General features: G+C 43.5%; 1 protein-coding gene across 16 annotated transcripts in view; it reads left to right on the top strand.

The window, feature by feature from the left end:
- Positions 1–3,717: 3,717 nt before the first annotated feature.
- The window catches only part of MPDZ (multiple PDZ domain crumbs cell polarity complex component), a 134,246-nt gene continuing 124,095 nt past the window's right edge, over positions 3,718–13,868 (top strand). For 4 of the 16 annotated variants that reach the window (XM_082204469.1, XM_082204481.1, XM_082204474.1 and 1 more), the window contains exons 1-2: positions 3,729–4,033; positions 12,676–12,760. In XM_082204469.1, coding sequence (XP_082060595.1) covers positions 12,745–12,760 — 16 coding nt within the window. In that variant the 5' untranslated portion in view covers positions 3,729–4,033; positions 12,676–12,744. Of the gene's footprint in view, positions 4,034–4,360; positions 4,440–12,675; positions 12,761–13,868 lie in introns of those variants that run through there. The other 12 variants (XM_082204478.1, XM_082204468.1, XM_082204471.1 and 9 more) reach the window with 9 other exon arrangements.

Raw genomic sequence — 13,868 nt, 5'->3', positions numbered from 1 at the left:
TTATATAAATTGACGTATTTGGCTACCTCTACAAGTGTCGATTCAGAATGATTTACAGTATTGCATACAATGGGTGAATTCTGTCCTCAACTAATTGTTCAGATATGTATGTGTTTTTCTGTAATACAATTAGAATGAAGCTTCAAATGGTATGTGCTTTTTGTTTCTGATTGCGGCGGTTCTTAATTTAGTTTTTCTAAAGGCTATTATGGACTAGTGAATATAGTACAGTATAAACACTGCATGGCAGTACAGAGACTTTCTCTCTAGTGTTTTTACAGATAGGAGGACAAGTGTCTTGGGTTCTGTGTATCATGACCCTGTCTGCAAAGATATCTTGTATTTACTTGATAATATAGCACCTATTTTAAAGAAAGGCCCACATGACATTTTGGAGAACCGTGCTTGATTATTTATGGCAGTCTCCTCTCCAGTAAGCAGTTCAGTGCACTCCCTGAAATGAATGCCAGCATATTAATGGATCATAGTGTGGCCTAGTAAGTTTTCTTTGCTTTGCCAATGACAAGACTACACTCTAAACCTAAGGAGGAAAGATGGTAGGCAGCCTTTTCAATAAGCAAGTTAGGCTGTTGTAGTTGACTTGAAGTTATTTTGTATCCGGCTGTTTATCCTGCTTTGCTACAGTGACATGTTTTGTTACATTGCACAGATGGCAGGCATTGCAACCCATTGCAATTGACTTGTTGGGCCAGCAAACAGGTCTGAGAACTGAGCTGTAAGAAGCCCAGATTAAGGACAGATAATGGGTGTGTTCACATGTTACACTCAACACATTTACAATCTCTGTACCTGGATACACAAGCAGTTTAGGGGGTACATTTGTACAGTATTCACATGCAGAGTTCAGTGACTGTACAGTATATGTACTCTAGTGCAGAATTGATGTACTCTTGTAGTTATTTACATATCATACCCAACGGACGTAGTCTCCAGTTTATACTGCCAAGAAAAGAAAATTGCTTCAGTGATATGATTTAAATACATTAAGTGAAACCATTCCCTTTTATTGGCAACAAGGCAAGGCATGCGGAGACTGTTATACCTCCCAAAGCTGTTTCCTACCAATATTATTTAATTAATTTTTATTTAATTACATTTATATCCCACTTTTCTGCCAAGGACCACAAGGTGGAGCATACAATTCTCGCCCTCCTCATTTTATTTTCACAACAACCCTGTGAAGGAGAAATGGCTGAAAGACTGTAAGTGACCCAAGGTAACCCTTTGGGATTCAAACTGGTCTCCCAGATCCTAGTCCAACACTCTTTTAAGTATTAGACCACACTGACTGCCTTTACATTAAGTAGAAAAAGTTGTGGCAGAAAGTTTTATTATTCCCAGTTTTTTCTCTGCAGTATCTTCTTTTATAACTAAAACACAAGCTTTTGAAATGAAAACACCAACTCCTGTAAGGACCATAATTATAGATATTAAGATATTGCAGATAAAAAGTTATATATGTTATTCCCAAGAATATTCATGGTTTTCTTTGATGTAGGCCTTTTACAGCAAAATCTTATACATGTTTACATTTCTTACAGTTCAATGGGGTGTACAGTAAGCCCACAACTTATACACATTCACTTTGTGCGTATTCAGGTTTAAGCGCTTGCCAATTAATAATAACAATAACAACAACAATAATAATAAGCAGATGGAAAGTGGGAGGGCATCCAGGGAGAGAGAAAAAAAGACTGGCAATCCCACCCAGCATTGACCTCATTGTGTTTTGTTTGAAGAGGATTTTGGCTTTGGGCGCAATCCCCAGAACGTAACCCCTATGTTGTGTAATGGTTAGTGTGTTGGACTAGGACCTGGGAGACCAGGGTTCGAATCCCCACTCAGCCATGAAACTCACCAGGTGACCTTGGGCCAGTCACCATCTCTTAGTCTATCCTACCTCAAAGGGTTGTTTTGAGTGTGACTGTGAGATATATTGCCCAAAACCAGTTTGAAATCCATGTCGTGACATCAGTTTCACAATTTTAGACCTGGCAATGGATCGCAAATCATATGCTTTTGTGTGTGCGCGCGCTATGCAAAAAATCACAACGTGGGGAAAACTGTGAAGCCAGCCCATGCTTCTACATAGTTCCATCCTTATTTCAGACATTGTGATATATCACTATATCACGCTGCTATATCACGATGCTTAGCTGGTAATATATTGTGAAGCTGAAAACCAGGTATGGCCCAGCTGTAGCTGTGAGGAAGAAATGCGGAGGGGGAGAACCACTGCACCGCCTTGAGATCCTTCTAAGATAAAGGTGCTCTATAAATGCAATAAATAAATTAAAATAAATTGTGGGTTTACAGTAAAGGTAAAGGTACCCCTGCCCGTACGGGCCAGTCTTGACAGACTCTAGGGTTGTGCGCTCATCTCACTCTATAGGCCGGGAGCCAGCGCTGTCCGCAGACACTTCTGGGTCACGTGGCCAGCGTGATGAAGCTGCTCTGGCGAGCCAGAGCAGCACACGGAAATGCCGTTTACCTTCCCGTTAGTAAGCAGTCCCTATTTATCTACTTGCACCCGGGGGTGCTTTTGAACTGCTAGTTTGGCAGGCGCTGGGACCGAGCAATGGGAGCGCACCCCACCGCAGGGATTCGAACCGCTGACCATGCGATCGGCAAGCCCTAGGCACTGAGGTTTTACCCACAGCGCCACCCGCGTCCCAGGGTTTACAGTACCCCTACACAGTACCCCTACACAAATATGCATAACATCAGCCCTAAATGTACCGAATGAAAATATTTTGAGGAAGAGGCAGCATCATGGTGGCCTAACATCCTAAAAATACTGGAAGCAGCCTTTTGACCTACATAGAGCCTTTTGACCTATATAGAGCCGGTATGCTGTAGTGGTTAAGAATGGTGGATTCGTAATCTGGTGAACCAGGTTCGCTTCCCCGCCCCTCCACATGCAGCTGCTGGGTGACCTTGGGCTAGTCACACTTCTCTGAAGTCTCTCAGCCCCACTCACCTCAGAGTGTTAGTTGTGGGGGAGGAAGGGAAAGGAGATTGTGAGCTGCTTTGAGACTCCTTAGGGTAGTGATAAAGTAGGATATCAAATCCAAACTCCTCCTCCTCTTCTTCTTCTTCTTCAGGCATAGTTAATGCTATGCATGCATTCATCCACTAAAACAGATTTTTATCACTGTCTGTGGATCAGATCTTGCCCTGAGGCTCTCATAAGAACAAAACGTGAAAGATTCCTGGAAGTTGAAAGCAGCAGCAGAGCAAGCGGCCAGCTGCATAATTAGCAGGACAATATCCCGTTAAAAAAATACCTGGTGCTTCAAAGAAAACACTCTGGTCAGCCAGGCAAACTGTTTTGGGGGCAGGGGTGCCAACTTGAATAAAATATTATTTTGGGGGGAGGGGGCGCAGGTAAGCCCCAGCTCGCATAACCAATCCCAGGACAGGGCGCGCACACACAGCATCTGAATGGTTTTGCCCATTAACTTTTTTGGGGGAATGGGTCTGTCCTCCTCAAATATTTTATTGGGGGAAGAGAAGGTAACCTGGCCCCTAGAAGATTGGGGAGGGGGTTCCATAGTTGAGGCTACCCACCTAATAGCGAAATGGGGTGCGAAGAAACTTCTTAACACGTGTTGGAGAGGAGAGCCGAGCCGAATCCGACCCTCGCTTTCTCCCTCCCTCCCGCCGCCCGCTCGCTTCGTTCCTCCCAGAGCAGCCGCGGGGAAAATAGGGCAACTGCCGTCGCAGGATTCAGGGTCCGGGGAGCCGGCGCGCGTTTCTCCGAGGGCGCAAAAGGAGCCTCGCCCGGGAGAGAGAAAGCGGGTCCCTCTTGGCACCAGCCGCTCCCCGGAGACGGACAAAAGACGCCCCCTCCCCGCGACGCCCTCGGCTGAACTTCGGGAGGGCGAGGGTCACCCTCGGCCCAGCCGGGCTCAGGGCGAGGCGGAGGGACAGATCGTCAGGCCGGAGCGGCGGCGCAAGCTCCTCGCGGGACCCGCACTCGACCACCGGCGCTGCTGCTGTTGCAACAACTGTAAGGCGCTTACAGTTGGATCCTCCTTGGATCTCGCTCTTTCCTGTCTTTTGGGAACCCCCCCCCCGGGAGCATCCCGGTTCGGTCGGCGGCGTTGAGCGGGGGGGGGGGCAGACTCTCTCGGCCAGCCTCGTTTTTCCAGGGGGGTGGAGAGCAGGGGGTCGCGCGCGCCGCTGCGCCCGCGGAGGGCTCGGCCAGGCCTGGCCTGCGTGGGGCGGGGGGAGACCGGCTGGCGGAGCGAAGGCCGCCTGTTGCTTCTTGGGCAGGAGCTGCTCGGGCTGGCCCAGGTCCAGCAGCGGGACCTGACGGAGGGGGGAGGGGGCGGGTCTCGGTCCGGGTCTCCACTCGGCGGCTGGACGAGCAGGAGGGATGCGGCGGGCCGGTTCTGCTTCAGCGTCTGCCGCGGGTAGGAGGAGGAGGAGGGATGGGGAGGCCCACCAAAGCGCGCCTTCCCCGGCCTGGCCTGCTGGGCTCCGTCTCCCCCCTCCCTTTCCTCTGGCGAGGAGTTTCCTGCGGTCACGCTCCCTGCTCGCCTTCCCTTCCTTCCCGTCGCTCTCCCAGCTTCCTTTACCGTCCAGAAACACTCGGTATCAATGCGACGCCTTTGCTTTTTTTTGGGGGGGGAGTGGGAGGGTGGGCCCCGGGAGCAGCGAGCATCCTCTCTTCTCCCCTTAGGCGAACCCAGAGAGTTCAAATGGAAAGGAACTTGCTTTGCTAAGAGGAGAAGATGCGGGGAGGGGGGGAAAGAGAGATGCGCTCCGTTTGCCTGCGCAGTGGAGCGGGCAGGGAGCGAGGATGCCAAGGAGCCTCATCCTGAGCCGGAAAGAGGCAGACTTGTCGCTTTCACATTTTTGCCCTTCTCTGTGAAAGCAGGCGGAGAGAACTAAAGTAAGGTTACCAGACGTCCCCGTTTCCCGGGGACAGTCCCCGGATTTACAAATCAGTCGCCATACCAGCATCCATTGAAGTTGAAAAGTGTCCCCGGATTCATTGAAAAAAAATAATCTGGTAACCTTAAACTAAAGCGAGCCGAGAACTCCGCCTTTGCTCTTGTTGGGAGCGGAACAATGAGGGTTAGTTGTGGTCGCGGCTACACACTCAGGATCATTACCCTTGGCTAGGCGTTGCTTAACAAGGCTTATTCCCACCCCCCTTGTGTTTAAAATGACTGGTTTTTTAAAAAAGTAGAGAAATGCACAATCCTCACACTTTTGGTGTGCTTGAATTGCTAGGGTTTTAGTCTGCTGGGAGCACACAGTTAAGGACTAGATCATTACTCCACATTGGATTAGCCTGGAGCAGAAGAGTATTAGCTTTGTGCATATGCAGGAGCGAAGTAAGCAACTGGGTATAGGTGTTATCCTGCACACCCAGCCGCTTTTACATCTTATGCTGAAAAGGCCCAAACGTCAGTCGCTGCTCAACATATTAATTGCATGGGATTTGATATAATCCCCTGTGTTAAAGTATAACTAATGTGTAAAATGGTCCCGATCAAAGTCGGTGTGTGAACTTAGTCCCCACTGCCCTTTATATTTGTGTGGCATGTGCCCTTCCTGCTGGACACATGATGCAGCAATGCTTGCCCAAAGCAAGAGGGGGTCAGTAGAAGTGGTGTATGGAAAACACCAATTCAGTGTTTTTGAAATTAATGCAGTAAGCACCAAAGCACCAGTTCAGAGCTGAAGTACACTTCAGTTCACTTAACTCTCTTTCACATTGTGACTGTTAAGTTAAAGTGATGCACTATCTATCTTAATCATTAGCTCTTTCTTTCTTTCTTTCTTTCTTTCTTTCTTTCTTTCTTGCTAACTATCTCTGTGCTACTCTCTGGAGATCATGCTGCTATCTTTAAAGTGTGGATCTAGAATAATTCACAAGAGTGCAAATAAGGAGTGAATTCTTTCTTCAAGTAATCATGCAGATCTGTAGGTGTTTTGTGCAATACAATTAGAATCAAACTTCAAATGGTCGATGCTTTTTCTTTTTGTTTGTGGTGGTTCTTAATTTAGTTTTTCCAAAGGCTTTTATGGACTAGTGAATAACTATAGTACAGTATAAATACTGCATGGCGGTACCGAGACTTTCTTGCCAGCGTTTTTACAGATAGGAGGACAAGAGGCTTGAGTTCTGTATAGCATGACCCTGTCTGCAAAGATGTCTTGTATTTACTTGATAATATAGCACCCATTTTAAAGAAAGGCTCGCATGACATTTTGGAGAACTGTGCTTGATTATTTATGGCAGTCTCCTCTCCATTAAGCAGTTCAGTGCACTCACTGAAATGAATGTCAGCATATTAATGGATCTTAGTGTGGCCTAGTAAGTTTTCTTTTCTTTGCCGATGGCAAAACTGCACTCTAAACCTAAGGAGAAAAGGTGGTAGGCAGCCTTTTTGATAAACAAGTTAGGCTGTTGTAGTTGACTTGTACTCATTTTAATCTGGTTGTTTATTTTGCTTTGCTACAGTGACATGTTTTGTCACATTGCACAGATGGTGGGCGTTGCAACCTATTTGCAATGACTTGCTGGGCCAGCAAACAGGTCTGAGAACTGAGTTGTAAGAAGTCCAGATTAAGGACAAATAGTGGCTTGTCCTGTACAGGGACAAGCTCCATGCCCTTGGAAGTTAAACAGGCACATGTGTGCAGATGGACCTGCCTTCAGTATTGTATTGAACAAAAATTCGTAGTAGCATGTTAGCTTTCTGCATGAGCAAAGATCAGAATGATGTTATTTGTCCATAATACCAAACCCCAATCCTAAACAGAATTAGGCATGGTTAATGCTTGAGCTCTACAGTGTCTTTGCAAGCCAAAGGGGCAGTTTCGTGTGGCAAAATGAGTGCGTGAATTGGCTCCCCTTCTAAGTCAGGTGCTTTTTACCATGGTAGTAGATGGTGAGGGAAAGTTCTGGGTTTTAGCATAATTGGCATGCAAACTGCTTTGAAAGCCACTTTCTGAAAATGGTTTGCTATAAAATTCCAGCAAACTTAGAATATGGCTGTGCTTTCATTTTAGCTATGATGCTGGAAAGTGTGGGTTTGAGTTGGGTTTTGTTGGGAAGAAAGGAAGGCTGAAATTAAGGAGGCCTAGTTTTAGTGAAATGTTTGGGACTTTCCCCTTGGTGTGTTTGATGAAATCATGAACTGAGGAAACCATTCTGTGTCAAAACAGAAACTTATGTTTTGTTAGATCACTGTTGTTACCTGCGCTCTTTATAATTAACAGAGAAATAGACATTTACATTTATCTTTGAATGCCACTGAATTTGATGAATGCGTGCCCTGAACCTTCTGTTGACATGCTTTCCCATAAAGAATTGAAATACGTTCTTCTTGTCTTGGGTTAAAATAGAAATCTGCATTAGGACAGCCAAGGTCAATATCAGCTTTAGGAAAGTAGAAAATTGCTGCTCTGAATGCTGGTATAGATAGATTTTATCTCTTGTCTCCTCCTTATGTTTGGTTTTTTTTGTTTTGTTTTTGACATCCATTGGCATGAGAGCACTGAACCTTTTCTATGACAATTTAGTCTGAATGTTTAGTAGGTTAGTATCTTCTAATGCTCAGATTATACTTTAATCTTTAGATTTAGGTTTGACCAGGCCCAGCTTGCAGTAATAAAATTCAAATTCAAACACTTATGGGTTTCTAACAAGAGTATTCATGAGAATTCTAACATGGTATTCATGAAATCAATTGGATTATGTAAATCAGCTGCTTAAATATTTTTAATGTGAATTCTTTTGATGTTTCATTATTGCTTTCTGATCCTAGAGCTTCTAGCAACAGTGCGCTGTGTGGTTACTAGTTTGTATAAGAAAAATAACTTCACTTATTTTGAATTTATTTATTTATCTGAAATTTATATATGCAGCTTTCTTTTCTACCGTCAGAGGTGAATGGAGATGTTGACTGGTTAAATCATGATCAATATTTAAAGAAATGGTTTCTTTGAACAGTAGCAAAGACAGTCTTACATTTATTACAGAATCCCACATTAACTGTTAGGAAACAAAGCTAGCACAATCAATTATTAATAACTGTAATGAATTTCTGCAAAAAAGAGTGTATGTCAGTGCTGTTATGTGATCAGCTTTATTTGCCAGGTAGTTAGAAGCAACAGGATACTTCACTTGCAAATTTTACTTCGGTGGCAGATTTTGTTTTATATTAAGCCAGATAAACAAACAAACAAACAAGCAGAGCACTAAAAAAGCAAAGGAGACAAGTAGGTTTTGTAATGCAATTATGTTTCTAGATGGTATGCAGGAGTTTATTGGTGTGTATACATAGACTTCACAAGGACTCGGGAGCAAGACTGCTCACTCCTGCCTTTGCGGTTTGATGATACCATGATGGACATGTTTTGCTTCGTGGAATTTTTGCCAGATATTTTCAAATGCCCTGAATTATCAGTAGGTTGGATTGGATGATATGTGGTACTGAATCTTATTCAGATGCATGATTTGAAGTGAGTGTGTCATGCCCTCCTAAAACAGTTCTGACATTATGGGATAGACACTTGTGGGCATCATTTTTAAACAGGGCATATGGGTGAAAAATCCAGTGCTCACAAGCCAGTTCATGTGGTTGATGTCCCAGATACCAGAAAAAGGGCACCAAACAAAATATGAGACAGACTATACAAAATATGAGAATATTAAATGTCAGTGGTTATTTAATGAATAAATCCCAATGGATTTTTCTCTTACTAATCAAGGGAATCTATGTAGACACTTGTTTTGTTTTGCTTAGCTTTGCCTACTAAATAACTTTACAAGGCTTTTACCCTTTTCCTATGCCTTTTATATTTGATTGGGGAAATGGTCAATTTTTGCCCTCCAGAAATTTCACATCTTAAATAGCATTTTCCTGGTTTTGATAGATTTATAGTAATTGTATGAACTCTTTTTATGTCATAGTTTAATTGTGTCTTTGTGGATATATGTTTAAGCAGATTTCCCCAGATGCAGATCAGTTAAATGCATTGATAAATATATTCTTTATATAAATACTGCACTTGTCACATTCCTGGTGTACTTTTTCCAAGTGCATATAAAAGTAGGAATAAATTGGGTGTATAATTTGAGTTTACAATTAAAAAAAAATTCCTATAACAATTAGAATGTTCTACAAGTATTGATAAAATAAGAAATAAAATAATAGTGATCATGTGTTTTATCTTTTATTTGTACTTTTGTCAGGCTTTTATTAATTACCATTAACAGTTTTTAAAACCTTTTATAGTTCCTATCTTGTTTTAGCATCACAACCATTCTGTAAAACAATTCATACTCCCCTCCCCCACTTTTTAGGCAGTTGGGTTTCCAATATAGTGACTTGATTGAGGCAATTCATTTATCCATTAACTGTGACAAACTTTGGCTTATCACTGCATTTACTCTTGCATTGGTTTAACCTGTCCCAGCTTTGATAAGACCAGTGACCAAGTTGCATTGCTTGTTTAGAAACAAGATAGTGGGATCAAAAATGCTAGTTATGAGCAGAATCTTGTGTGCATGTGTGCAGAATCTTGTGTGTGTTTAAAGAACATGTCATCACGAAAAATAGTGCCCCATGGTTGTGCAGGGAACAATCAGCTACAGTATTGAACAGGTAAAGTAGCAACCATATTTCATGGTTATTATATTATGCATTACAGTTTGAGAATAGATCATATTCTTGCATGTGCCTTAACTTTGGAGTTAAAATAGTCATCGTTTGATTAATTTAACCTGATGCAGCAAGGGGACCTATATGTCTAAACAAGTTTCCTTTTGAGTATCATCAGCTGAAGCCACAGATGGGAATGCTCATCTGAGCGTGGGTGGAGCATAACTAAAGCATGCTTTAAATAGTATGCACATCTTAATGTGTCTCCACATCCTGATGCAAATACTCATGCACAGAAAGGTTTCTAAAATGTGAGTCGAGCTGCGTGGGAGTGAGAATGAAAAAAGGAGGCTGTGAAAAACTTATGAGATTTCAGTTGTGTATAGAGTAGGGTTGTCATATCTTGAAGAGCAAAAAAAAGAGGACAGCCCGAACCACTGCCAGCCTGAGCTGGGGAAATAGGCACACAGGGCTGCGGCACCTGAGACCAAGTCTGAGCTTCTCTGTGTCTGCACCAAAAAAACTCATAAATAAACAAACAAACCCCCAAATCCTGAATATTTCCTTTGAAATGTAAAACATCACCTAGGATGGACCTGTTGCCCCCCCCAAAAAAGAGGGCGTAAACTCTAGTTTAGAGAAACATCTGGATTAACAGTACTGTCCTTGAGAATATGTATTGGTTTTAGCATAAGGGAGGAAAGTAAGGGTGCTCTCTCTGGTACCAAACTTACCTTGTATCTCTGTTGGTGATGCAACAACATCCATGCGTTGGGGTTCTGTTCTGCTTATGGAGATCAGGATTCAGTATTGCATGGGCAGCCTCCATCTCCACATTGGGCCGGAAGCCTGCTGATCACACAGGGTTCCCATTCAAGGCAGAGAGCATCACACCTTGGCCACGGTGAGGCATGCCTGACCTGGCCTGACCTGGTAGCAGAGAGTAGGGGGGGAGTGAGCGGCAAAGCTGCCACCTGCTCTTCTTGGCCACGGCCTGCCCCCATGTGCCCACCCCTGGCAGTGCGGGCATACACTCCGCTGCTGTGCATATGCATATGCATAGGGGTGGGGGTGGGGCTAGTGGCCACAGGCCCAGCTCCACTCCCTCCTTCATGAAATGGTTAATCATGTTGATCAAACACTTGAATGGGGCTTGATGCTGCCAACCCAAATATATTTACATGAAAGTATTTTACGCTACAAAAGAGTGATTGGCAAGGCAGACAAAATGTTTGTGTTGCTTTTTGGGCAACTCCCTGAAGGAAAGGCACGTTGATTTGCTTTCATATATAGTATGAATTCATTTGAACTCACGGCGAAGTGTTACTCACAGTGGGTTTAATTTATTTACAGTGGGTTGAGTCCAGAAATGTGTAAGCAGAGGTCTGTTCACAAAACGTTCCCCTGAATGGAAGGAAGAGGTGATTTTGGTCCATTTCCCCCCTCCCTGTGCAGTTTTGTTCATTCTCTGAAGTTCTGTTCTGGATCACCTGTGTGCTTTCTAGAACAGTTCTACCTTTGAACTTTAGAAGATGTGCACAGTCATTCATCTGTCTCCGGCTATTTAGCTCACCATCACTTATCTCTGTAGCTGAAGGGCTAGAGGCTTCCTCTAAAACAAAACAACAAAAGGTAGCAGAAACTTGCTGGATGACCAGATACCAAGTTTTGTGTTTGCATGGTGTGATCACAGATGCTAAATATACACACACTTCCCTAATATTGTGTAGCTCTGTCTAGAAGAGTCCTAGGGATGTATAAGTAGGACACCTCACTTCATATCTAATTTCACCCTCTCATTTGATAATGGGGGCTCAGGTAAGGAAGTATGACTGTATGTATAAGGCAATGTGCATCTCAGTGTGAATGCCTGAATGGTTCATTCTTCTTTGTGTGGGCGCTCATCTTACAAATCTGTTCCTTTTGCCATTCGCTGGCCTCTGTATAATTGAAAACGTGGCACTCGCACACAAAAAGCTTCCTCTCTTCCATCCCAATGGGAGGTTGCTTCCCTGAGAAGTCCAGCCTACCTAATGAACACGTGGGGCCTGGTTGTCAGTGTTAATTCCAGCAAGGCTTGAGAAATGCCATTGCCTGCAGTAAGGGCTGCAAGGCAAAGCCTGTTACTGCACCTTCTATCTTTGGCATCGCATGTTTGTTAATCTGATGCTGTAAGCCTTACAGTTCCCCCGAGGTATTTATCGAAAATGGATTTGTGAAATATTAAGAGGACTGGTTTAATGAAGCGGGTGAAACTTCTGGTTGGAAATTATGCGTTCAAGCACAAAAAAGAATTCTCACAGCTATTGGAGGGGAATTGCAGGATACATGCCTTTTTAACGAAATGCCGAAGTTTCAGTAAAATAGCATGGGATGGTGTGTTGTAGGTAACAGAATTGCAAAATCCAGGGACTTGCCCTGCTTTAATTAGTGATGATCTTTTCTTTATATTATGTGTGTGTTGCACTTTCTGTTTGTCTTTGCAGCTGTGTATAATTTCCCTTGAATTATTTCTTTTGGTAAAAAACGAGCAAAAAAAAAAAAGTTGCCCAGTGGTTATGGGGAGCATAGAAAAGCATCCATATTTCTTCTACAACTACATATTTCCGCAGCACCCCACTTTCTCTGCCCCTCTTTTCCTCCATATCTTCATGAGAGTTTGCATAGTGGGTTTTAGAACCTGCACTTTGAATACCGCAGCATGATGTTTGTTATCATTTAAATAAAAAGAAGCAATTGTTGTATGCCTGTGCTAGTAAATTGCTTAGGACAGGGTGTCAGTTCAATCTCTTACAACACAACATCACTGTGGTGTTGCAGTGACATGACAACTGTGCAAACATTTGAGATGAGGTATCTAATTAGCTTGTTCACTTTTTGGACTACAACTAATACAGAAATAAGAAGCGATTGATTGAGATTCTGCTAGATGAGTCAGTCGGGGCGGGGGTATGGTTCTGACATAGTAGTATTAAATTCCTGTTTTTACAGCTTAGTGTGTTTAAAATCTTTCTCCCTCCCACAGTTCTCTTGTAAGAAGACCTTGAGCTGCTGACTGCTGTTTGGTGAAGTATAAATTAAGCCAGTGGAGGCCATGTTTGAAACAATAGGTAAGACATGATACCAAAACACATTTAGATACTTAACAAACCCTTTTCATTCTCTTTTTAAAGAGCTATGGTGAACTGTGTTTCCTCGTGTTTATCCAAATTCAGGAGAAATACATGTGACGTTCATTGGTAAACAGTTCACTGAGATGAAGTCCTGGTGGAGATTAATGTCTAAGACTGCTGGCAAGAAATGCTTATAGATCTATATGAAGATGTATTATGCCAAGTGAGGTCACTGGTCCATCTTGCACAGTATTCTTGACTAGGAGCAGCTCTCTAAGGTCTTAGGCAGAGCTATTTACCAGCCCTGCTAGCAGTGTTAGAAACAAATGGCTCCTTAAACCAAGGTTACATTCGCCAAAGTCAAATGTCTAGTTGCCATTTTGGGGCAAGCTGGCTCCAGTGTCTCATTTTTCAAATGATATACTGACTGCGATTGATTCTCAGTTAAACATCTGGCTAGCTCAGATGACTACCTTGAACTAGGTTAAGAACTTTGACAACCTAAAGCATGGCAGTGGGGTGGGGTAAGTGAAGTGAAGATGCACCTCTAGATGGTGTAAATGCCAGGTTACATTCTGGCGCCCTGGCATCTTCATTGGGTCGCAAGTGACCGATAGCCAGGTGCAAAATGCACCTGGTGCTTGGCTTATTTCAAACACTGCCTGTTAGCTGATAATTTTTAGCTAGAGATTGAACCTGGAGCCATCTGCATGTAGAGCATATTCAGCTATGGCCTCTTGCAGATCATAGAATCATAGAATCATAGAGTTGGAAGAGACCACAAGGGCCATCGAGTCCAACCCCTTGCCAAGCAGGAAACACCATCAGAGCACTCCTGACATATGGTTGTCAAGCCTCTGGGTGTTGGTGTCCAAGGAAGAGGTGAAGTTGATCTCATTAGTTAAGCCAACACCTGAAGCAGATAGTAGAACAATGAAGCAAGGTGAGCAAGGCCCTGGATGGGGAAGACAGATGTGGTTCAATCTGGGACAGAAGGCCAAAGGGCAAGACAAAATAAACAGGGGCCTTCAAAGGCATTTTGTATGGAACAAAGCCATGTCTCAAGTAGTATGGTTGGAAGGACATTCCCATATATGGATAGAGG

The sequence above is a fragment of the Podarcis vaucheri genome (assembly GCF_965113315.1).
Source record: "Podarcis vaucheri genome assembly, chromosome: 17".
Taxonomy (NCBI): Eukaryota; Metazoa; Chordata; class Lepidosauria; order Squamata; family Lacertidae; genus Podarcis; species Podarcis vaucheri.
The sequence above is the reverse complement of the archived record's forward strand: the minus strand, read 5'-3'. Positions and strand labels throughout refer to the sequence as shown.